The 25,210-nt window shown below is 46.3% G+C and overlaps 1 protein-coding gene across 6 annotated transcripts in view; it reads right to left on the bottom strand.

Moving 5' to 3' along the window:
• SLC13A3 (solute carrier family 13 member 3) overlaps window positions 1-25,210 on the bottom strand; it is an 87,279-nt gene that overhangs the window by 3,606 nt on the left and 58,463 nt on the right. For all 6 annotated transcript variants that reach the window (XM_081256933.1, XM_081256932.1, XM_081256930.1 and 3 more), the window contains 5 exons: window positions 22,608-22,703; window positions 21,528-21,632; window positions 17,081-17,178; window positions 11,690-11,802; window positions 3,072-3,233 (listed from right to left, as the gene is read on the bottom strand). In XM_081256933.1, the coding sequence (XP_081113059.1) occupies window positions 3,072-3,233; window positions 11,690-11,802; window positions 17,081-17,178; window positions 21,528-21,632; window positions 22,608-22,703 (574 nt within the window). The remainder of the gene's footprint in view (window positions 1-3,071; window positions 3,234-11,689; window positions 11,803-17,080; window positions 17,179-21,527; window positions 21,633-22,607; window positions 22,704-25,210) is intronic.

Raw genomic sequence — 25,210 nt, 5'->3', positions numbered from 1 at the left:
AGAGATGCATGGAGAGAGATTGGCGAGTGAGAGAGAACGAGAGAAACAAACGGGAAGACGGATTTAAAGACACACAGAGAGAAATGCGGCCAGAACGGACACAGAGGCAGAAGTAGAGACAGACAGACAGGAAGAGAACCAGACCGAGGGAGATATGGAGAGAACATTCCTAGGTTAGCGACATTCCAAGCACACGCAGGCCCATCAGGGAGGATGCGCTGGGGGGATTATTCTAGAACACTCCCTCTTCCAACTTGAGTGCGTATCAGAATCACCTGGAGGGCTTGTTAAAACCCAGAGCGCTCGCGCCACCTCTTGCAGAGTTGCTGAGTCAGCAGGTCTAGGGCAGGGGGCCCCAAGAATTTGCATTTCTAACAAGCCCCCAGGTGATACTGATGCTTCTGGTCCAGGGACCACACCTTGAGAATCGCGGCTCTAAAAACCCTCAAGTCCCCGGCCTGGTCCTTCTCTCAGCCTAACAACCCAAACAGCTGGCCTCTGGGTGCCTTTTGTTGGGGCCTCACTGGATTTCAGAGATAAAGAGAGCTCAAGGTAGCACCCCTCGGCACTCATTTCCAAATTTCTAAGACTGTGTGGAGCAAACGTGTCTGTGGGTTGGCCTCAGTTAGCAGACCACCGGTTCATCACCTCCCCCAAATGACATGTCCATCTGTGACTCATGTTGATCACTTTGCCACCATTTTATTTGTTTGTTTGTTTGTTTGTTTAGCGGTACGCGGGCCTCTCACTGCTGTGGCCTCTCCCGTTGCGGAGCACAGGCTCCGGATGCACAGGCCCAGAGGCCACGGCTCACGGGCCCAGCCGCTCCGCGGCATGTGGGATCTTCCCAGACCGGGGCACGAACCCGTGTCCCCTGCATCGGCAGGCGGACTCTCAACCACTGCGCCACCAGGGAAGCCCAGCATTTTATTTTAAGATAAGGATTTTTGGCCCCTCTAGGGAATTTTTGTAAAACAAAGCACATACATTTTATCAAAAAGCACTAAGATCACCCCCTTGCAGGTAAAATGTTTTGATTTTGATGATAAGCAACGTTTAGAAGAATAAATCATTTGCTAGTATCTTCTTCAGCAAAAGCTGCCCCTGCAGACCTGACTGGGTCTGCTCTCCCTCCCCTCCCCCAGAGCACCCCCATCTCTCTCAATTGCCAGATCCATCAGATCCTGGGGAAGGGTGTGATTAAATCCAATCACACTGGGCTTCCCTGGTGGCGCAGTGGTTGAGAGTCTGCCTGCCGATGCAGGGGACACGGGTTTGTGCCCCGGTCCGGGAAGATCCCATGTGCCACAGAGCGGCTGGGCCCGTGAGCCATGGCCGCTGAGCCTGCGTGTCTGGAGCCTGTGCTCCACAATGGGAGAGGCCACAACAGTGAGAGGCCCGTGTACAGCAAAAAAAAAAAAAAAAAAAAAAATCCAATCACACTTAGCAAGGCTATGGGGACCCCTACCCCACACTGCTGGTGGCAGTGGAAATGGCACGCCCACACTTGGGAGGGCAATCTGTCCATCTCTTACAAAATTGTAAATGCACATGTTCTTTCACCCAGGGATCTCGGTTCTGGAGATCTAGATGTATCTACATATAAGACGGTGCTCAGAGAAGGAGAGGCCAAGGCAGCACTGTTGGGAAATAGCAGAGGCTGGAAACCACCTCTGTGTTCATCAGTAGAAGATTGCTTAAACTATGGATTCATAATGGAATATTCTCTAGTCATTGAGAAAGAATAAAGTGTATCTGTGTGTGCTAATACAGTGTGATATCCATTATAAATTGATGCATAAATTAATAAAAAGCAAAAAGTGATTCAGATAGTGTGCCTGGCATATCACTGTTTGCATACAAAGCATATACTTACAACATTGATTTAATTTGATCATTTTGGTCTATATTGAGATAATCATATGGTTTGGTCTTCTTTAGTCTATTTAAATATAAAACTATACTGAGTGTCTGTTAATCAGTTTTGAAATTTCTAGTAGAATTCATATGATCGTGGGTCCGTTTTGTTATTCGCATCCTTGTTTACATGTGACATTGAGTTATAGCTTTCTTTTCCTTTGCTCTCCTTCTGTTTTTAGTGTCAGGGTTTTGCTAACCTTGTACCTTGATTGAACAGCTTTCTCGATCTTTCTGTGCTCTGGAACACTTGGGGTAAGTGGGGACTATCTGTTCCTTGAAGGTTTGCTAGCTCTCACCTCAGACATCCCTCTGGGGCTAGTGATTTTTAGAGCAGTGATTCACAACTGGGGATAATTTTGTCTCCCCAGGGGACATTTGGCAATGTCTAGAGACATTTTGGATTGTCACAATTTAGGGGGGATGCCTTTGGTATCCAGCAGGTAGAGAACAGGGATGCTGCTTAAACATCCTACAATTCACAGGACAGCTTCACATAACAGAATTCTCTGGCCCAAAATGTCAATAGTGCTGAGAAACCCTGCTTTAGAGGGAGGCTAGAGCTTTGCCTACCATTAGAATTTCTCCTAAGGTTATTTGTCCACTCAGATTTTCTACTTCTTCTTAATCCATATTTGGCAATTCCTATTTTCCTAGAAAACTCTCCATGTCACCATGGGTTACTTTTCCCAAAGGAAGAAATTTGGTGCATTTGGAAAATATTTACTCTGTTTATGCATTTCTTTTTTTTTTTTTTTTTTTGCGGTACACGGGCCTCTCACTGTTGTGGCCTCTTCCGTTGTGGAGCACAGGCTCCGGACGCGCAGGCTCAGCGGCCATGGCTCACGGAGCCAGCCACTCCACGGCATGTGGGATCCTCCCGGACCGGGGCACGAACCCACGTCCCCTGCATTGGCAGGCGGACTCCCAACCACTGTGCCACCAGGGAAGCCCATTTATGCATTTCTTAAAGAAAAAAACAGTATTCTTTTTAAAAAAAAATATCATGGTTCTGACACTATCATGCATTTTGGACGAGAGCGATGACCAACTGTGGCTCCTGGTGGAGCACCCAGGAGAGAGAAAGAGATTTCTGAACGTGTGTTGGGGAGAGGTGTTTCCCTCCCGCCCCAGGACCCTATATGGACCCTCACCAGCTCTGCCAGGACAGGCAGAAAGATGATGATAGTGGCCGTGTTGCTGGCAAACTCTGTGAAGAAGGCGACAACCACAGTGATGATCAGCACGGCCAGCACTGGCGGCACCTTCTCCAGGGGGTGCAGCTGCCCACCAATCCATGCGGATAGCCCTGACTCCTGCAGAGGGGAGGAAGCAAGGACACCTTTTCACCCCCCGCCCTCCAACAGCTGCCCCCCACCCCGAGCCTGGGCCAAGGGGGGAAGGTTAGGGTCGGCCACAGCGATGACAACTACACCCTTTCACATACGGGTTGACTGAGGTTCAGAGAGGGTAAGTCACCTGCTCAAGGTCACATATTCCAGCCTGGACTTCAGTCAGCTTCTCTGCTTCCTGAGCTGCTCTGGACTCCATACTCTACAGGCCCAGGGCCCAAACCCCTGGATCCTCAAATAATCCATTTGGTTCTCCAAATAATCCATTTGGTTGTGGGACCCCTAAACTTGAGTGGGAGAGGGGAACTGGACCCTCCATGCTAAATCTTCTCATTCCTCCAGTGATGGTTATTAATTACAAAAATATTAACACATTTATACAAAATATTCATTATTAATTTTATAATTATCATGTATTAATACATACCAAATATATAATATATACAAGATATGATATATATCATATATAATGGGAAATGTGTCAGATATATATCAAGTACAACACAATGAATAGGATTATCAATAATAAAGATATTTATAATGAGTATTACAATGGTGGTACCACAAACACTAACATTATTAACATATTATTCATTATAAGAATCACCATTACTGAGGCTTTACAGGGTGCCAGGCACCTGCCTGCATTACCTCCGACTCTTCCCAACCATCCAGCAGGGTAAGCTTTCCTCCCTGTGTTACAGAGAAGGAACCCTAACTTGGCAAAGTTTTTGTGACTTGCTCAAGGTCCCCAAAATAGTGACTAAGATGTATTTTGCACTCAGGGCCACGTACGTCAGTAAACTAACATTCTCCTGCAAAGTTCCTTGTCACTGGGCACCCTCCACTGGATACACCAGACTGTCACTGCACCTCTTAATGAAAGGCAGTGCCCAGAGCGGACCACTGCCCTCCAGGACAGAGAAAAGACAAGGTAGATTGTCTCCTCCCTGGCTCCAGACTACACCTGCCATCAACGCTGCAGAATTACCTCCGAGCTCTCTCTCTGCTGAGTTCTCCAGGAATTACTGTACTTACGAGTATTTAATAATGATACCCTCCCCCAGCTCTGTCCTCACCACTTCAGATGTATCCTTAACAACCCGGAATCCAATGCACCTTCATTAAGACCCCAAAGAGGAAAAACTGATGTAAAATTGTGCTCGATGCTGCCCCCTGGTGGTGCCATGCAGCAATATCTCATTAAAGCTGCAAGGGCGCTGCCTGTAGGTCATTTTCTTAACAAAGATAACAAAACTGTAGGCTTAGGAGCTGATCAAGGGCAGAGTTGGATTAGACCCCTAACATTTAGAATCAAGTGTATGTCTACCATAGCCCTTTTATGGTAGACATACACTTGTATGTCTACGCAGTATCTTTTGGTACCAACAAACTTCGGTTTATCAGAGACAATTTATGCTCTTTTGTGTTTAATAGAAAATTTGCTGCTTATTCCAGAACTTAAACTTTCATAGTGGATTCTAGAATGCAGTATTCTGTTTTTACATAAATAAAATAATACATTTGTCGGTACAATATGACTTAAAAGTTACCTTCAAGGAATGAGTAACACATGCTAGTTTTCCCTAGAAGAGACTTCATAAAATTAAGGTGTGGCTTTCACATCTGCACTGCTTGATAGCTTAGAAAGTATAGTATATGGCAGAGTCGAGCCCCAGCCCCTCCTCTGGCCCAGGGAACGCTGCAGGGAAAAATGGGTCCACTAGTTTTTCCCAGAGGCCACAGCTCTGGCAAAGAGACCGACAGCGTGTGTGCAGTTAAATGGAGAGCGGCTGGAGAGAGGGAATATTAATGAATTGGATGAATGAGGAGCCAAGAGCTTCCCTGTAGCCGGGCCTCTGGGTGCCAGGCTTCCAGCCAGCGTCCCAGCAGCCACTCAGGGCCCTGGCTCAGCTTCCGCAGCCGGAGGGAGGCCTGGCAGCTTCCAGAGAGAGGAGATCCCCCAGCTGCTCTCAAGGGGACTCGAACGGGCTTCACCTGCCCTTTCCCATTCCCTTGGAATCGGAAGCTCTGTTTCCTTGGAAACACACGGCCACATGGTTTTCCCAGGGACTTCAGGGCCAACAGCGGGCAAGGTCAGAGGCAGCAGGCCCAGGGGGTGAGGACAAGGGCTCTGGAATCAGGTTAAGTTTGTCCCCCCACCTTAATCCATTCTAGCTGTGTCATCCTGGGCAAGTAACTTAACCTCTCTGTGCCTCACTTCCTTTTCTGTAAACTGAGATGTACCAGTCCCTGTCCCAGAGGGTTATTGTTGGGAGAAAAGGAGCTAATCTGTAAAGCACTTAGAAGAGTGCTTGGGCACCGGGCAAGTGCCCAAAACATGCCAGCTGCCATTAGTGGCATCAAGTCACGAGATGTCAGAGGTGGCGGAACACTCAGAAATTGCCCCAGGCTCTGATTGTCAAACTGTGCTCTTTATAGCCCCCACAGATGCCAAGAGGTACCTGAGGCCACATCGCAGGGGGGAGGGGGAGGCTGAGCTGCCCCCTCTTCCTCCTCCTTTCCCAGTTCCACGAGGTCCTCTCTCCCTGATCTCTCTGACATATAGTAGGGTCAGATCTTAAAGGAGGGTGTTATGGTACAAGTGGAATGTTTAAAGTTAAAACCTCTGGGACTTCCCTCGTGGCGCAGTGGATAAGAATCCGCCTGCCAATGCAGGGGACATGGGTTCGATCCCTGGTCCGGGAAGATCCCACATGCCACGGAGCAACTTAAGTCCGTGCGCCACAGCTACTGAGCCTGCGCTCTAGAGCTGCCAGCCACAACTACTGAGCCTGCGCTCTAGAGCCTGTGAGCCACGACTACTGAGCCCGCGCGCCTAGAGCCCGGCTCCGCAACAAGGGAAGCCACGGCAATGAGAAGCCCGTGCACCGCAACGAAGAGTAGCCCCCGCTCGCCGCAACTAGAGAAAGCCCCGCGCGCAGCAATGAAGACCCAACGCAGCCATGAAGACCCAATGCAGCCATAAATAAATAATAAATAATTCTTTTTTAAAAAGTTTAAATCTCAATAGAAAACCCTTGAAAATCTCTTTAAAAGCCTCATAAAACACAATAGGCTCAGCTGTGTGTGTACAACTCCATGTAAGAATTCTTAGGTAGAGAGAGCTAGTCAATTTGATTAAAGGAAAGGAGGAAGACTTTACGCACATGTGTGAACATTCGAACCACTGTACTACTTACAAGCTGTGTGGCATTGGGCAAATTAATGAACGTCTCTGTTCCTTGATTTCTTCAAGGGGTTGTGGTGAGGCTTAAATGAGTACAGGTAGAAACGATCCCTCTATATAGTAAGTACTGAACAGGGCTTATTATTATTTATGTAACTTAACAAACACTTAATATAGTGCTCACTCTGTGCTGGGCACTCTTCTAAGTATTTTGTTAATGTTAACTTATTAATCTTCGAAACAACTCCATGAAGTAAGTAGTATAATTATCTATATTTTATGGTTGAAGAAACTGAGGCACAAAGAAGTTGTGATTTGCCCAGATAAGTCAATTAAGTTTGGAATTTTGAGCCCAGGATCTGGCTCTTACTTCATCAGTCTACCTCGTCAATAAAATAACAACAACAGCAACAATAATAATAATAAGATAACTCTCCAGCAGGAAGTGAGGGATTCAGGAGAATACACACATTTCTACTTGCCTATAGGGTCTGTTCCACCCTGATTTAATACCAAGCTTGTATCACTGAATATATTTGTAGATAAGTTTATTGTGGGTAGAGATTAAAAGAGATATAAATGAAGGTGTCAGAATAAGACCTTTTTCTATGAGACAGTAAAATTATAATCACAAGAAAAGTGGTGAGGTTGACATAGGCTGCTGGCTTTAACACCTGGTCTGTATCAGCCCTCTGCTAGGTACTTGCCATCCATCATGTCATCAGTCCTCAAAACAGCCCATATTGTAGGTCTTGTCCAACAAATATTTATTAAACGATCATGTTATGTACTAGGACTTTTCTAGATGCTTAGAACAGCAATGGATAAGACAGGTATGGTCCCTGCCCTTGTGGAGCTTACATTCTAGTAACAGAGATACCAATAAACAAACAAATGAACAGGATAACTTGGAGGGTAGGTATGGTGTAAAGGAAATAAGTGGGGTGATAAGAGGGAGAGTGACTGTGAAGGGCGGATGCTACTTTAGACAGGGTGGTCAGGGATGGTCTCTCTGAGGACGTGACCTTGGAGCCGAGACCTGAGGGTAAGGACACAGAGATCTCAGGCAAGAGCATTTGGCAGAGAGAAAGCAGATGCAAAGGTCCTGGGGTGCAAATGAGTCATGTGGTTGAGGAACATTAAGGGGCCAGTGGGACTGGAGGAGAGCCCACGAGGGGATAGAGGTTAAGAGCTGACATCAGGAAGGTAGGCAGGGGCTGTCGTGTGTAGTCAAGCCATCAGACTAGAGTCTAATTATATGGGCAGTTTTGCAGCGGGAGAAACCTGCAGTGAGGACATCAAGTGGTCAAGCTCAGAGCAAGCACTGGGATCTGCTTCCAGCCCTTCAGAACCAGCAGGTGGGAGTCCAGTCCCAGTGCAAAGGCCTCTAAGCCCCAGGAGGCCTGGCTGTGACCTGGCGAGGGCACTGGGCAGGGCTAGGAAGCAGGACATGCCATGAGCACTCTGGTCCCTCCTGCAGCAGGCCGCCTGTGGGGGGGATGGTATGAGCAGGGGTTGGGGGAGGGAGCAGCTGTCACACAAAGTCCTTTTTGAACAGAAACCGAGGCCAGCTGCCCAAGGCTGGGCCAGGAGCCAGACTGGCCTCCCGGCATGCTCATCAGTCCTGCAGCCAGGCCCACTGAGAGCCAGTCTTTGTCCACCACTCCCTGAGCTTGGAGAAGCCTTTGGGGTGCAGGTCAGGCTCAGGGTGAGGCGAGGTTCATATCATCTCGATAAATGGCATCATTTCCACTGAGTTGCCCAAGGCAAGAACCTCCCCTTTTCCATAATATCTAATCGTAATAAACAACTATGTCTGGCTATGTTCTAAGTTCTCCACATGTATTAATTCACTTAATAAGTGTAACAACTCTATGAGATGGGCACCATTATTATGCCCATTTTACAGATTAGGAAATGGAGGCACACAGCTCAGAGGTGAAAGATCGACTCCAACCCAGATGGTCTGGGTCCACCACCCATGCTTTCTACCATTGCATTGCATGGCCTCCTCAAGGCCATGGCTAACATGCCACTTCCTGCCAGAAGCCTTCCCTGATACATCCCCAGTAGGAGGCAATAGTGAGAATAGTGAGAAGAGTCAGACAGATGCAAGTTCAAAGCCCAGCTCTGTTACCTATGAGCTGTGTTCCCTAGCATGAGTCACTTAACCTCCCTGGTCCTCAGGATTCCTAAAATGGAGACAAAAACAGTACTTTTGCTCATCCATCCTTTTGTTCCTTTTGAAGTCTGTACCTTTGTATGTGTCATTTATTGAAAAAAATGAACAAAATAAAAACACATTTCACATAAAAAGAGTAGCTATGTAGAGAAGCTGGATGTGCCCCCCAGTCCCGCTTCAGTGCGGCCTTGGTGTGGGGTCCATAGCATGATGGTTCCGCTCTCGGGGCTCTGAAGGCCTTTTGTCCCAGCGCAGGAAGTGCGGGCTGCAGACGGCCTTCACTGCCAGCCCCGGCCTTCACTGCCAGCCCCTGAGGGACCGTCTCAGACCGGAAGTTGTCCTGCCCCAGGTTATACCACTCCTGGGGCGGAGTCTCCCCACCTCTCCTGCTTCCTTCCCTCCCTTCCACAGGACACAGCCTAATGCCTGCTCACTAATTCCCCGCCTCAGAGTCAGCCTCCTGGAAGCTGAGCCCGCAATCACCATGGAGTGAGTGTTTCCAGAGAACACACGGGAGCTCTTGGCTCCTATTAGCGGTGTATCCCTTCATTTACTCTCTTCTTTAATTACTCCCAACAACCCCATAGAGTAAGAACTTCAAGCCCATTCATAGCTGAGAAAACTGGTGCCCAGAGGGCTTAAGGAACTTGCCTAAAGGGCCCCAGCAAGGAGTAGGATAGCTTGGATGTGAATCCAGGTACTCAGATCCCAAGCCTGGGTTTCCGTAACACTATTTGAAACTGATAATTAAAACTGAATTTTATAATGCCATTTGCAGCAACATGGATGGACCTAGAGATTATCATGCTCAGTGAAGGAAGTCAGAAAGAGAAAGACAAATATCGTATGATATCACTTATATGTGGAATCTAAAATATGATGCAAATGAACTTATTTACAAAACAGAAACAGACTCACAGACATAGAGAACAGACTTGTTGCCAAGGGCGAGAGGGGTGGTGGAGGGATGGATTGGGAGGTTAGGATTAGAAGATGCAAATTATTATATAGAGAATGGATAAACAACAAGGTCCTACTGTATAGCATAGGGAACTATATTCAATAACCAGTAATAAACCATAATGGAAAAGAATTTGAAAACGAATGTGTATATATATATATATATATATATATATATATATATATATATATATATATATATAAACAATCAATTTGCTGTACAGCAGAAATTAACACAGCATTGTAAATCAATTTTACTTCAATAAAATAAATTTTTTAAAAAACTGAATTTTCTTTTCTTTTTTTTGAATTTTATTTATTTATTTTTATACAGCAGGTTCTTATTAGTTATCTATTTTATACATATTAGTGTATATATGTCAATCCCAATCTCCCAGTTCATCCCACCACTCCCACCCTCCCACCCCACTTTACCCCCTTGGTGTCCATACTTTTGTTCTCTACATCTGTGTCTCTATTTCTGCCATGCAAACACAAAACTGAATTTTAAAAAGTAAGCAATTTGAGAAGTAATTTCAGGTTTCCTTTACCTTAATTTCCCATTGACCCTTAATTGGCTGTGGCCTCTCATACCTTGGCTTACATGGAGAAATTTAGGGGGTGGGGTGGGGCCCAGCTTCATGAGCTGTGGGTTCAAATCCCAGCTCTGCCTTCTGGCTGCACAAAAGTAGGCAACTTGTTTAGCCTCGAGTTGCCTCCATTTCCTCACCTTGGAAATGAGGACAGCAACAGTATCTACTTCAACTGTGTCTTTGAAGATTAATAGAGTCAGTATTTGCAAAGTGCTTCCTGAGGTGCCTGGCACTTGGTAAGTTCTCAAGAGTGAGCCGTTAGGAGGCTGGACTCTGAAATCAGATGGACTGGAGTTCGAATCCCACCCCTTAAGCAGAGGGCAACTGTATGACCTTAAGAGAATTGCTTCATTTTTCCAGGCCTCGGTTTTCCTACCTGGAAAATGGGTATAAAAATATTCCCAGGACTTCCCTGGTGGCGCAGTGGTTAAGAATCCACCTGCCAGTGCAGGGGACATGGGTTCGAGCCCTGGTCCGGGAAGATCCCACATGCTGCAGAGCAACTAAGCCTGTGCGCCTCAACTACTGAACCTGCACTCTAGAGCCCAGGAGCCACAACTACTGAAGCCCACGCACCTAGATCGCATGCACCACAACAAGAGAAGCCACCGCGATGAGAAGCCCACACACCGCAACAAAGAGTAGCCCCTGCTTGCGGCAACTAGAGAAAGCCCGTGTGCAACAACGAAGACCCAACCCAGCCAAAATAAAAAAAAAATTTTAAATAAATATTCCCCAACCCTGAGAGCCAGTGTGAGGAGTCAATGAGATAATATGTTATGATACATGTTGGACACTGAAGCTGCACTTCCTCTGAGCAGGGCTGGCTGTGCTGAGACTGCGTGCCTCCAGAAGTTCTGCTCTGTCAGTGCCTCACTCGCCTCAGTCTAGTCCCGGCTCTGCCCCTGTGCTCACAGAGCCCTCTAGAATCACATTAATAGTAACACCAAGTAATTAATATTCACAGCACCTAACATAGCGGTCAAGAGCGTAGGCTCTAGAGCCAAACTACCTGGATTCTTATCCTGAGTACATAGCTGTGTGGCCTCAGGCAAGTTACTTTACCCCCCTGTGCCTCAGTTTCCTAATCTATAGAATGGGGATAACAATGGCATCTATCTCATAGGCTTGCTGGGAAGTTTAAATGCGATATGTGTAAAGCACGTTGAACAGTGCCTGGTACAGGGTGAGCCTGCTAGGGTGTTACTCCTCTGTGCTCACAGGACCCTCTAGTCATGCTATTAGTAGTAGTACTAGTGTAATGCTCATTGCAAGCTCCTTGAGATTCTACATCGTACCTTTTTTCTCTCTTTCTGGGCAGCGCCAGGCACAGCACGGAGCTGTGAGGTGTTAACTACGATGACCCTCATGTGGCAGATGCGGAATCTGTGGTGCCCGTGGGGCCCGTGTAGTCTGCTGCCTCTGCTCCTGCGCCCGCGGCTGCCCCGGGACTGGCGCTCACCTCCCCAGGCTGCAGCCTGCCTGCTGCTCTTACCTCACAGCCTTTGGCCATGGCGAAGCCCCCTCCCAGGAGAAGGATGATGTTCCAGGGCACCGTGTCCTGAGCCTTCTTCCATGTCAGCAAGGGCTCTGTCTCTGTGTTGGGAGCTGGGCAGAGAGAAGACACTTAGCCTGGGAGGGGACCTCCGGGCAGGGAAGGGACCCAACACACATTCAGGACAGTCAGCCGGAGGAGGGGATAACGGCCCCAGCAGCCCTATCTTGGTGGGGACACTCAGGGGTCTCCAGGAAGCCACAATCTGGCTCCAGTGTCTGATTTGTGGCATCTGCTCTACTCAGAATGCAGCTTGAGAATCTTCTGGAACTGGGCAGTCCACAAGCAGAACATCCTTTAAATCTCATAACAAGCCCCTCTGGGTAAGTACTACTTTCTCATTTACAAGAGAAAAGGCCCTCTTTGTAACTGAAGGTGTACAGAGAGGGAAAAAAGAGGAAGGAAATGCAGGAGAATAGAAACCAAGGGAATGTTTGCTCCACGGAAGTACAGGATGATTTGTATTTCTTCTAAAGCAGCCATGTCTGCAGTAGTTTGAACAAGGGGTCGGCAAATGTCTTCTGTAGCGAGTTGGGGAGTGACTAATTTAGGCTTTGCAGCCTTCTGTTGCAGCAAGGCTGCCACAGTAGCATGAAAGTGCCACAGACAAAAAACGGACACACGTGGGTGTGGCAGTGTTTCCATGAAATTCTATTTACAGAGTGGGTGGCAGCCCGATCTGGCCCACGGGCTATAGTTTGTCATCCCTGCATTGAGAGCATTCTCCTGGACCCTGGCTCACTGTGTGCCCTTGAAACGTGACCTTGCCTCTAAGCCCCCATATCCTCAGCCAATACCTGACACAATAATAGTACCTGGGGGTTCTTGTGGGCACTGATGAAGCAATGAGGGAGCTGTGAGTGGAGCGACGTTTCTGTTTAGTTTGGAGCCGTATCCCAGTGTCCCTGACTGACACCTGGAAGTCACTCCATAAGTACTTGTCGAATAATATATTCAACTCACACAGCCCAGTGCCTGGTGACAAATAAGCACTCCTGAACTGGCGCTCTTCAACGCGGGCTGCCAGCGGCCTCTCTGGAGGAGGATGGGTCTGGCCCATTCACAGCAGTTCGCCCTCTGTCAGGACAGTTCCTGGTTAAGTACCCATTGATATTTTGTTTCCCCTTTTCAGTGTTTTTCAAAATTTTACACCGTGGTTTTCTAAAATAAAAGTTAATAATTGGATAATAAAGACAATCAAAGCTACTTAATAAAGGCCGCCCCTAGATAATTTGCAGCCCTTGGGTGTACCCACGCGGTTCCGATGTCACACACCGCCAGGGGATTCTTGGGCCAAACACAATGTATGATTTAAGCCCAGAACTAGAAGAGGCAGCTGGAGATGTCAGGAGGCCCAGCCCTCTGCCTTCAGGCGATAAAATAGCATTTCATTAAAGAGACAGCCAAGGTCTGAAAAAGTAAAGTGACTCACTTTACAGGGTGGACAGGGTAGGCAGAAGGCCCTGAGGTGAGTTTAACACAATGCAGGTTAAGTGAGTTAAGTGGTGAGTGCTTATAAGACTGCTCACCATATGGTAATGGCAAATTTTTTTTTTTTTTCCCCCGTACTCGGGCCTCTCACTGTTGTGGCCTCTCCCATCACGGAGCACAGGCTCCGGACGCGCAGGCTCAGAGGCCATGGCTCACGGGCCCAGCCGCTCCGCATCATGTGGGATCTTCCCGGACCGGGGCACGAACCCGTGTCCCCTGCATCGGCAGGCGGACTCTCAACCACTGTGCCACCAGGGAAGCCCCGGGAATGGCAATTAACGTTAGCTGTTATTGCCTTTACTATTTTCCCATCCAACCATGCCCTTGCCACTATTTCTCATAAGTGCAGCCTCTAACTGTCGAAATTTCTCACTTTCACGTTATGCCAGCTGCCTTCTAGAGCAGTAGCTGAAAGCACAGGCTTTGAGGTTGAACTAGAAAGAATTCAACCCTGGCTCTGCCATTCGGCTATGTGACTTGGGCTAGTGGCTCTACCTCTCTGAGGCTCAGTGTCCTCATCTGCAAGAGGGAGCAATAGTACCTTCTCAGAGACCAATTGGGAGGATGACACGGGCCCATATATGCAAAGGGCTCAGCACAGGATGTGGCTCAGAGCAAGTCCTCGGTCATTTATTTAACAAGTGTATATTGGGGACGTACCATGTGTCAAGCACTCTTCTAGACACTGGGGATATGGGAGTGGCGAAAACAGAGGAAATCCCGCCCACTGGAAAACTTACATTCCAATAAGTGAGGCAGGTGATAAATCAATAAATGTATAATGTTGGGACATTTTATGTGCTATGAAGAAAAAGAAAATACAGGAAAGGGACAGAGTGGCAAAGGAGGGGTGCTTTTATAGACGGTGTAGTCAGAGAAGGCTTCTCTGGAGATATCTGGAGGAAGAGCTTTTTGGGCAAAGAGGAAATGAAAGCTGTCATCATCCACATGGTGGTCATCTTCCTCCTCCTCCTCAACAACACCCTCCATCTCCTCTTCCTCCTCCTCAACATCCACATCATCATCCACATCATCCACATCATCATCATCATCATCAACAACAGCATCGTCATCATCATCAACAGCATCGTCATCATCATCATCATTATCGTCAACCGCAAGCACAGTGCCTGGCACACAGTAGGCAGAGCATCAATACTTGCTGAGTGACCACAAAGGGAGTTGCAAGTGCAACTCAGATCCATAGAAGAATGGAAGACAGTGGGTAAGATAAGAAAATCAAGGTTGGCTTGGATGTCTGGGTTCCACCTCCTGTCTCTTTTTAACTAGCTGTGTGACCTTGATCAAGTCACTTTCTCTCCATGGAAACGGACTGACCACTCTCTAAGGCTGCCTGTAAGACATGGGTGTTGAGTACTAGAAAGCATCATTTCAGCCAAGTCTGCACGGGCCCACTGGTTGCCCAAGGCTGGGCAGTGCGGGTGGAATTCCCTCTCCCCACCCACTGGGCAACACTGAAAACTCCAGTTTAAAGAACCCTCAGCTGAGGCAGGATGCTACACTCCATGGGTCGGATCCAACCTAGAGATGTGTTTTAACCCTACTGGATAGGCCCACGTAGTATTCGTTTTCCAGTGTTAGTTGCCAAAGTTTAAAATCAGGGAGATTTCATAAAATTCCAGATTCTTTGCTTCTCTTAAAAAATCGGCAAATCTGGCAAAACTAGTCGTGCTTTCCTACACGGGGACAGTCAGGAGAGACTGAGTATCAGCTGCCCCCTTTACTTGGACATTGGCTCGGCTGTTTTCCACAGATCCCACCAGGCTCTGACACTGAAGGTCTTGCCAATTTCGATCATCCGCTGCTGCTGTTTTCCTTGTAACACAGAAACTGTCCTCTGTTTCAAAAATGTGAAGGGAGAGATGCACAGGGAGGGCCAAGTTTCACCAAACACATTCTCCTGCATCCGATCAGCGGCACACAAAAACGCTATGTGGCGTTTGAGTTTGGACATGTCCTAGAGAACCGCTAAAGCCAGGGGTGAAAAGTGACTAAGGGCCCCACTCACTTCCTAACTGGGAAAGCAAGGCCCAGAGGGTATAGGAACTTTCTCAAGGTCACCCAGCAAATTCGTAACAGAGCTGGGATTCTGCACATGTATGCCCTAGTGCCCTCCCCACAGTCCCAGCTGAGTGGAAGCTCTGGGCCTTATGAGCCCACCCACAGGTGACAGAACCATGGCTGGGCACCCGATCTAGAGCAGCCAGGCCACAGGCTGGCCAGGAAACTACGAGGCTACGAGGTGACACAGTAGGAAGCGATCTGCTTTTATAAGAACAAGCTGGACCAAGCAGTTTCTGACTCTCTGAAGCATCAGTAGGAAGTAGAGAGACAACTCGGTGAAGAGAAGTGATAACTGAAGATGCAAGAGCGGACAGAGAGAGAGGGCCGGGTGATACGGAGGCCGTGAGCGGGCTGAGTTCCGAGGAAGCAGAACGTGTGAGGAAATAGGTACTTTGAGGGAGCGGTGGCTGGAGGGAGCAGACACACCCGGAGACGGAGCAAAGCCTTTAGAGAGTAGCTACTACGAGGAAGCAGAAGGTGTGTGGGGCTCAATGCTTCCAGAGACAGAAACAGGAGGCAGCAAGTAGCTGGAGCAGTGGGATTAGGTACTGTGGGGGAGGGGGCGCTACCCCACAAGGGAACAGAAGTTACAATGAAGCGGGAGCTAGGATGAAGCAGAAACCACCAAGATGCCAAAACTCAGAAGCAGTAGAAACTCTGAAACAGACCAAGAAATGATACCGAGAGTGGATGGTGAGGAAAGCCGGCTGGCCACAAGACAGAGAAGCAGAGAGGAAGAGAATAACTGAATCCCATTCAGTGGCAGAGCCCCAGGGGCCACAGCCTAAGCCTCCTCCAGGTCCAGCTCTGCTACAGTAACTGTCTGTGCGCCCCTGGGAAATCGGCTCCCTACTGGTCCGTGTCCCGCACTGCACACACACAAAACCCCACTCCTCCTGGAAACTGGAGCTGTCCTGTGTAATACGCTATTTTTTTCCAACAATCGAAGATAGTTGGATTACGACCCCCTAGTTCCTGACTCCTGGTCCAGAGCTCATCCCACTGCCCCAGATGGAGATGGGCCAGTCACAGCCTCTGTCACAGGTGGCAGGTGTTGGCACCTTCTTCTGCAGACACCGGCTGGAATTCCGGTGGGGTCACAGATTGGTGACCTGAAGGCCAGCCTACAGGCAGTTTGGTGTGGAGGGCTCAGTGATTCCCTGAGGCTGAATTTGAATGCCTATAGCCAGTTTTGCCTCAGTTCCCCCACCACTGGCTATCCATTTAAACCCAGCTCGAGGTCTTCATCTCCGGGCCCTTAGGCAACTGACTTGCAGCTCCTGCTTTGGGCCCAGAGTTTTTCTGGGCAAAGTCGAGGCTACTGTATAGGTTCTTATATGACTAAAGAAAATATTAATAGATGTCCGCAAGCCTCTTATTGAAGAAATTAAAAACATTTTATTTGTGGACACAAATTTGAATTTCACGCCATGTTCACGAGTCACGAAATATTTTTCTTTTGATTCTTTTCAACCATTTTAAGAATGTGAAAGCCATTATTCTTAGCTCACAGGCTGTATAAAAACAGCCAGCCAGCCGGATTTGGCCCATGGACTAGAGTTGCTAATCCCTGCCCTGGACTGTTACCTCTGGCAGCACTGAGTACCCAGACATGGTAAATGCTCAGACAGGGAAAGGGAAGAAGCAGCACCACGTGATTAGTACAACAGGGCTGTCAGTCCCAGGAGGGCCCTGCCTTCAGGCCACTGATGACCACGCTCCAGGCCACCGACACCCCAGCCTTGCCCACCTTACCTTTAAAGTCAAACCACCACTTGAGAGATGGCTTTTGGGACGGGAAGAAGAACAAGACGGTGACAATGGACACGCCCGTGACAGCATCAGAAATAAACCTACAATGACAAGGCCCCAGAGCATGTGACCCTGGGCATCTCAGCAGGCCAAGGTTTGGCAGATTCGCAAATGAGGATTTGTCGAAGGGAATTAGGCCCTCCATGAAGGGAACATTGTTGGAGGCCACCGGATTCTGTTCTGCACTGCTATCAGCAGGGATGCAACCACCCACGGATGCAGAAGCTCTTTATCCACTGCTCCCTGGGGCATTTAGACTCTGCTTGAGCCAAACAAATGCTTATCCTCCCATTTCAAGGGCCCTAGGAAGAGGGACTTGATCAAAGAGGGGAGAATCTGAGAGCCACAGAAGGCTGGGGTCTATGGTACCCCCATGCATCACCATAACCGGGGCTCCTGTAACAGTCCTGTATGTATTTGTTCAGCTCCTGCTTGCCTTCCTCCTGGGATGGGCAGCTTAGTACATGGAGATGCAGCCCATTCACACCAGCAGAGCCCAGATGGAGCCCACCTCACAGCCCCTCAAAACCTCACTACCATCTTCCAAGGATCCACATCATGTCCTGTGGAGACATTAAGCCCACAGAAGTCTCAGAAACAGCCCTTGAGGGCAGGCATCTTCCATTTCAGATGAGGAATCTGAGGCTCAAAGAGCAATAGCAACTTGGTCAGGGCCAGACCATAGTCTGTAGAGGAGATGGCCTTGAACTCAGATATATCTGGCTCCAAGTTCAATGAAGCACAGAGCCAAGTGCCAACAAAAGGGCTTTCAGCCCACACATTCGGGAATAAGAGTATTCAAACAGCCAAGAAACTGGAAAAGATGGTCAATATCACTGTAATAGAGAAATACAGATCAAAACACATGCTAACAGACAGGCAAAACGTGAAAAGGGTGATAATATCTAATGAGGATGCTGAGAAACACATGCTGGCAATACATTTCAAAACTTTACATGTGAATACCCCTTAATCCAGTTGTTGTACCTCTAGGAGTTTATCCTCAGGAAATAATTGGGCTCTTGTACACAGATTATGTACCGGGATGTTCATTATTGATAAGATTAGAAAAAATGGAGGATTTTTAGTAGGGACATGTTTAAATACATTGTGTATTACAATATATATAATGAAATACCCCTCAGCTGTTCAAAAAAAGGATAAAAGATATTATCAATTGTTACATTTGACATGGAAATACAACCAAGTTACCTTGTAAATTTTTTTTAACAAGCAAGTTTTTATCTGCAGTATTGGACCCAATCCAAAAAGGAATTGGTTAAATAAATTAAGATGCGCCCATTCTATAGACTACAATGCACTGTTTAAAAAGAATGAAGTAGGTCAGAAATAGCAGGTTGTCTATGATCGTATTATTGCATTTTCCCATTTTTTGTTATATGTAAACATATATGTATGTGTGTATATATTAACATGGGTTGTGTGTGTATATCTGAAATGTTCTACACCACACTGTTAATTGTGATAATCTCTGGGGAATGAAGGAAAACTAACTTTTACTTTTTCAATTTAGCATTGTTTGAGTCTTTTATAATGAGCATAATTTTGTAACTAAACAACAAGAAAAAAGCAGATCACAAATACTGTGTTTCATGTGACTCATGTAGAACCGAGTCCCTGTGCTGTGCACCTGAGACTATCACAACATCGTCAATCAACTGTACTCCAATATACAATAAAAAGTTAAAAAAAACAACAAATACTATGTTTACTGTAATCACATTTCTGTTTAAAAAATTCTTGTGTTTGCTAGGCTTCTTTTTAGTGAGTTTGCATGTGTTTTAAAATTAGTTGTATTGAGGTATAATTAACATGCCATAAAATGCACCCATTTTAAGGATATAGTTCAATGAGCTTTGACTAATGTATACGGTCCTGTAACCACCAATGCGATCAAGATGTAGAACGGTTCCCAGACAGGCATTTTTTAAGTCAGAAAAAAGACATACATCAGAACTGGAGACTGAAGTTCTAAGTGATTTTCACTATTGTTGGAATGTTTATTTATAACACCAGTTTTCATTTGAAAAAAACCCCAAAGTACCTACATTTTGGCAAAATTAAAGAATGGTAATAAGAGCCACTTCTTTTGGCTCCATGATATTATATTGTTTCTTCCTCATAAGAACCCTCATGAAATGGGAACGTGTATCCCCCATTTTACCAGGGGTGGGGGGAGTCTGAGGCTCAGAGGGTGAAGTGTGTAGGGCTGCTCTATCCAGTATGGTCACCATGAGCCACATGTGTCTAGTGGACACTTGAAATGTGACAAGACTAAATGTGGCAGGTGTAAAACACACATAAGATTTTGAAGATTTAGTGTGGAAAAAAGAATGTAAAATAGCTCAACAATAATTTATTATATGGATTACATATTGAAATGATATAGTGTTAAATAAAATACATTATTCAAATTAATTTCATCTGTTTGGGTTTTTTTTACTTTTTTATGTGACTACTAAAAAATTTAAAATCACATTTGTGGTTCACATTACATCTCTATTGGATGGTGCTGATCAAAATCATCAGAGCTCGCCAAATCCAGAGGATGTATCTTCCATCTAATCGTGTTCTAACTCACACCAGAATCTGACACATTTGCCCACTCACTCTTTCCTTAAACATTCCCCTCTCTTGGCCTGCGCTAGTCCGTTGCTCCAGTGTTTCCCCCTACCTCGCTGACTGCTTCTTCTCCATTTTCTCTAATGGGATCATTCTCTACCCAGCTCCTAAATGTTGGGGTTCCTCAGAGTCTTCTCTACGCTCCTATATGCTTTCCCTGGCTGAGCCCATCAATTCCTAGGGATTTAAACTGGAAATTTATATGGTGACCCCCAGATTTATATCTGCAACCTGACTCCTCTGAGCTTCAGGCTTGCGCATCCAACTACCCTTTGCAGTATTTGAAAGGCATTCTAGACTTGACACGTCTAAAACAACTCCAAAATGGAACTGTTGATAAGCCACCCCCAACCCCCTAAAGAAATGTTATTCTCCAACTACCCATCTATGCAGCTACTCCTTTCCCTCAGGCCCCCAAATCCCACCCAGTAGCAAGTCCTATCATTTCCAACTTTGAAATATATCTTGTCTGCTCCATCTCCATTGCCACCACTTTCATTCAAGCCATCGAAGCTTTCGTCCTCAACCAGGGTTCAGTAAACATCTCCTATAAAGGGCACACAATACAAAAACAGCCACAGACAATACATAAGTGAATAGGTGTGGCTGTGTTCCAATAAAACTTTATTTGTAGATACTGAAATTTGCATTTCATATAATGTTCATGTGCCACAAAATGTTTCTCCTAGCCACTTGAAAACATTTTAAAAAATTCAAAAACAAGCGGTGGACCAGATTTGGTCCATGAGCCTTGGTTCGACGACCGCTGGGATCATCTAGGTGGTGGTATAGTTCCTAACTGTTCTCCCTACCTATATTTTGCCCCCACTATCCATTCCCTAATAAATACAGCTAACATGTGATTGAGCTCTTTCTAGGTGCCATTCTAATCATTTGACATGTATTAACTCACTGCTCCTTAGAACAATTCAATGAGAATTGGACTATTTACAATACCATTTTACAGATGAGAACGCTGAGGCACAGAGAGATTAAGTACCTTAAAACCCTCCAATAGCTTGCTACTGATCTCCCATTAAAAAAAAAACAAAACAAGACCAAAACTCTTAGCATGTCCAACAAGACCCTTCATGGTCTGGTCCTCACCTGCCCTTCCAGTCACATGTCTGCCAATTTTCCTCCCTCCCACCAGGCCCTGGTTACACTGGGCTTCTTTCAGTTTTCAAATGTTGATTTCCACCTCAGGCTTTTAGTAGATATTCCCAGTGTGTCTCTAATTTTTACTCTTCCTAAACTTTGGTTCTTTCCAGAGCTATCCAAAGTCAATGCCCCCCACTCCATTCTTTTATAGTATAACCCTCTCACTCCTTCTTTCATAGCACTCATTACAATTCGCAGTTATTTTGTTGTCTATTTGTTTTTATCTCTGTCCCCAGGTGCTGGCATAATGTTTAACACAAAATAGGTGCTCAATAAAAGTTGTTTGAGTGAATGAATGAATGAATGACGTGCTCAGGGTTGCACAGTTTGTAAGTGGCGGAGCTGGCATTCGAACCCAGTTCTGTCTGACTCCAAAGGCAAAGCTCTTAACACGTGAGACCCTAAATGTTTTGTCATCCAAACCTAAACTCTTTTGAGGGCAAAAGAAGGAACTGTTAATAATTACATGGGATGAGAGGTGGAAACCTAGCCCAGTTCTCCCCAGCTGCACTGCCTCCTCAGCTCTGGCGGCCCAGCCCCGAGTCTTCCCTGTTGGACGCCATCCCATGGGTCCCCAGAGTCTCACCCAGGGGTGAAGAGGCTGGCCCAGCCGGGGATGAACTTCGGGTCCCGGGAGAAGAGGAGGATGGCGAATATGCAGAAAAGGATGAACACGGCCTGTTCGGCAAACCTGTGGCACAGAGATGCAGACACCATGGTGACCGTGGGCTGTGGCCGGACCACAGCACAGGAAGCCCTCGGGCAGGGGCCCACTGGGTGTGACTGGGCCAGGCCCTACCTCTGAAAGCTGGAAGTAGTTCACTCCCCAGGTGGTCCTGAAAGTGAGGGGAGTGGTGTCCCAGGTGTAAGTGATTCCTTTCCTGGGGCTCCCATGCTGCCCTAGGGTCCTTCCTGAGCATCAGGCACCCCTCCCCACAAACCATTCATATCATTCCCGCTGGGAATTTCCCATAGTCCTAGGGACAATCCAGAGAGAGAAAGAAGTGAAACAGAGACAGAGTCAGAAAAGCAGAGAGAAAGGAAACTGACAGAAACAGAGAGGTAGGCAAAGAGAGAGGAACAGTCATACATACAGAGGGGGACAGACACGGAGAGGGACAGACATGGAGAGAGGGGTAGACAGAGGCAGAAAGAGAGAATCCCTAAATGTTGGAGCAAACATCTACCCAATGCGCCCATTTCACAGATCAGGGAGCAGGGCCCAGAGAGGGTTAGTGCCTTGCCCAAGGCTACACAAGAAATTAGTGGCAGAGTCAGACCTTGTGTGAAGGCCTGCTAACTCTTAGTTATTTTCACTATGTGAGAAATATGCGCTAAACAAGGTTCTGGAAGCCACCCAAGGCAGCATCGGGTATTCCATGAACCAGGAAGGAAAGTGTGCATTAGGCGGGAAGGTGACAGGGTCCCCTTCCAAGTTCAACCTGAGAGGCTTACTGGTCCTCAGGGTATCTACCCCAGCGACAGGGCAAGAGCTGACTGTGTAAGTCATCTCCCTACCCTCCATCTCTAGGCTCCCAGGCTGTTGGTCCTGAAATCCCCTTGGGACTCAGTCTCCAAGGGGGTCAGGGATTAAGCCAAGAGGCAGCTCTCCTGAAAGTCTAGTACCTGGCTCTCTCCCCACTCTGAGAACCCCTGTGCCACGTACTTGATGGGCCCCAGGTTCTGGAATTCCTCCTGAATCATGGCTCGAGCTCTTTTTTCTGCGTCACTTCTGATCTCAGATTTCTTCTTCCTCCAGCCCCTGAAACAGAAAGTGGGGAGGTTAGGAATGGCCACTGCAGTCTAACTAACGTCTCATCTACCCCACCACCATCTGGCCAGATCTCACTATCTCTGTTTTGGAGACTCTGCAACAGCCTGCTGAGTGGTCTGCCTGCCTCTATGTTCCCTTTCTAAAATCTGTTCTGCCCACCTAGAGCCTGGATAGTCTTTTTAAAATGTGAATCTGATCATATGGTTCCCAGGCTTAAAATCCTTTAGGGGGTCAAACAGACTCATGAATAAACAGACAAACCAAGGAAATAAAATAGAAAGTCCAGAAATAGACAAAACCATAAATGGGGATTCAATCTATGATAAAGTTGGTATCCCAGCTTGGTGTAGAAAAGATGACCTATTCAGTCATTGATGTTAGACATATAGATCAATGGAATCGAATTGAGAGTCCAGAAATAAACCCACATTTCTATGGTCAATTGATTTTTGATAAGGGTACCAACACCATTCAATGGGGAAAGAATAGTCTTTCATCAAATGGTGTTAAGACAACTGGATAGCCACATGCAAAAAGATGAATGTGGACCCCTACCTCATACCACATACAAAATTTAACTCAAAATGGATCAAAGACCTAAAAAGAAGAAGAGCTAGACCTGTAACATTTTTTCAAAGAAAACATAAGGGTAAATTTTCATGGCTTCAGATTAGGCAAATATTTCTTAGACATGATACGAAAAGCACAAGCAACCAAAAATAGATAAATTGACTTCATTAAAATTAAAAACATTTGTGTGTCAGTAAATGGTATCAGGACAACTGGATGGCCATCCGGAACAAAAAAAAAGTTGGATCCAAACCTGTACCCCAAGGTTGGATCCTTACACTGTACCCTAAGGATAAGCTCCAAATAGATAAAAAAAATTTAAAAATATTAAAATACTAGAAGAAAACATGGGGTTATTCTTTTATAACTCCTATAATGGGAAGACCTTTCTAACTGTAATTGAAAATTCAGAAGACACATAAGAAAAGATTGATAAATTCATCTACATAAAATGTTTCTAGAAAATTCTGCATGGAAGAAAGCACTATAAGCAAAGTAAAAAATCAGGAAAAAATATTTGCAACTCATACTCAAAATAAGCACTAATCTTTCAGTATAGAAAGAGTACTTGAAATCAGTAAAACCAAGACCAACAATCAATTTTTTTTAATGTACAAAGGATATAAACACACAGTTTAACAATTCACAGGAAAGGAAATACCAGGGTCTCCCATGAATATATGAAAAGTTTTCATATTGCTCCTCAGTATGAAAAGTTTCTCAAAATTACTTCTAAAATAAATGCAAATTATTTTTCTCTGATCAGATTGGCAAAAATCCACTTTGTTGCATGGAAACAGACACTCTCATACATTGTAAATGGGGGAACAAATTAGTGCAATTCCTATGGAGAATGACTCGACAATATCTATTAAAATAAAGTGTTTATTCTCTGACCCAGAAATCCCTCCTATGGGGCTTCCCTGGTGGCGCAGTGGTTGAGAATCCGCCTGCCAACGCAGGGGACACAGGTTTGAGCCCCCGTCCGGGAAGATACCACAAGCCGCGGAGCAGCTAAGTCCCTGAGCCACAACTATTGAAGCCCATGCGCCTAGAGCCCGTGCTCCGCAACAAGAGAAGCCACTGCAATGAGAAGCCCGCCCACCGCAACGAAGAGTAGCCCCTGGTCGACGCAACTAGAGAAAAGCCTGTGCGCAGCAACAAAGACCCAACGCAGCCAAAAATAAATTAAAAAAAAAAAAAAAAAAAAAGAAATCCCTCCTATGGAAATCTACCTTACAAAAATACCTGTTACTATACAAAATGGTATCTGTCAGGGAGACCAGTCACCAGAAAATATATAGTATCTGCTTGTATTTGCTTATGGAAACTCTGGAAGATTACCCGAGAAACCAATAAAAGTGGATACCTGTTTGGGAGGGATGTACTGGGTAATCGAAGGCACGGCTGGGAAGAATCCTCACTGCATACCTCTTTGTATTGTTTTTGATTTTTGAACCGTGTGTATGTGTTGCTTATGCAAATTAAACAAATAAATGCTTTTTAAAAAACTCACAACGGTTCTTTTTTGTGAAGATCCATGTCCCACAAGGCCCTCCGTGATCTAGCCCAGGGTTTCTCAGTCTTGGAGCTCTTGACAGTATTGGGGCAGGGTCATTCTTTGTCGTGAGGTGGGATAATTCTTTGGTGTAGGGGGTTGACTTGTATATTGTAGAATGTTTCGTAGCATCTCTGGCCTCTACCCCATGGACCCCAGTAGTACTTCCTCGGCTGTGACAACCAAAATGTCTCCAGATGTGGCCAAAAGTCCCTGGGTCGGGGGGAGGTGGGGGGAGGTAAAATCTTGCCCAGTTGATCATTTTGCCTCATCGCCCACAAATCTCCCTCACACCCTGAACTCAGTCCCTTTAACCTTTTTTCATTTCCAGAAGACCCCTTGCTACCTCTGGCCTGGGGGCCTTTGC

The sequence above is a fragment of the Mesoplodon bidens genome, assembly GCF_964165515.1.
Source record: "Mesoplodon bidens genome assembly, chromosome: 15".
Taxonomy (NCBI): Eukaryota; Metazoa; Chordata; class Mammalia; order Artiodactyla; family Ziphiidae; genus Mesoplodon; species Mesoplodon bidens.
Note: the sequence above shows the minus strand (reverse complement) of the source record. Positions and strands in the feature narration are given on the sequence as shown.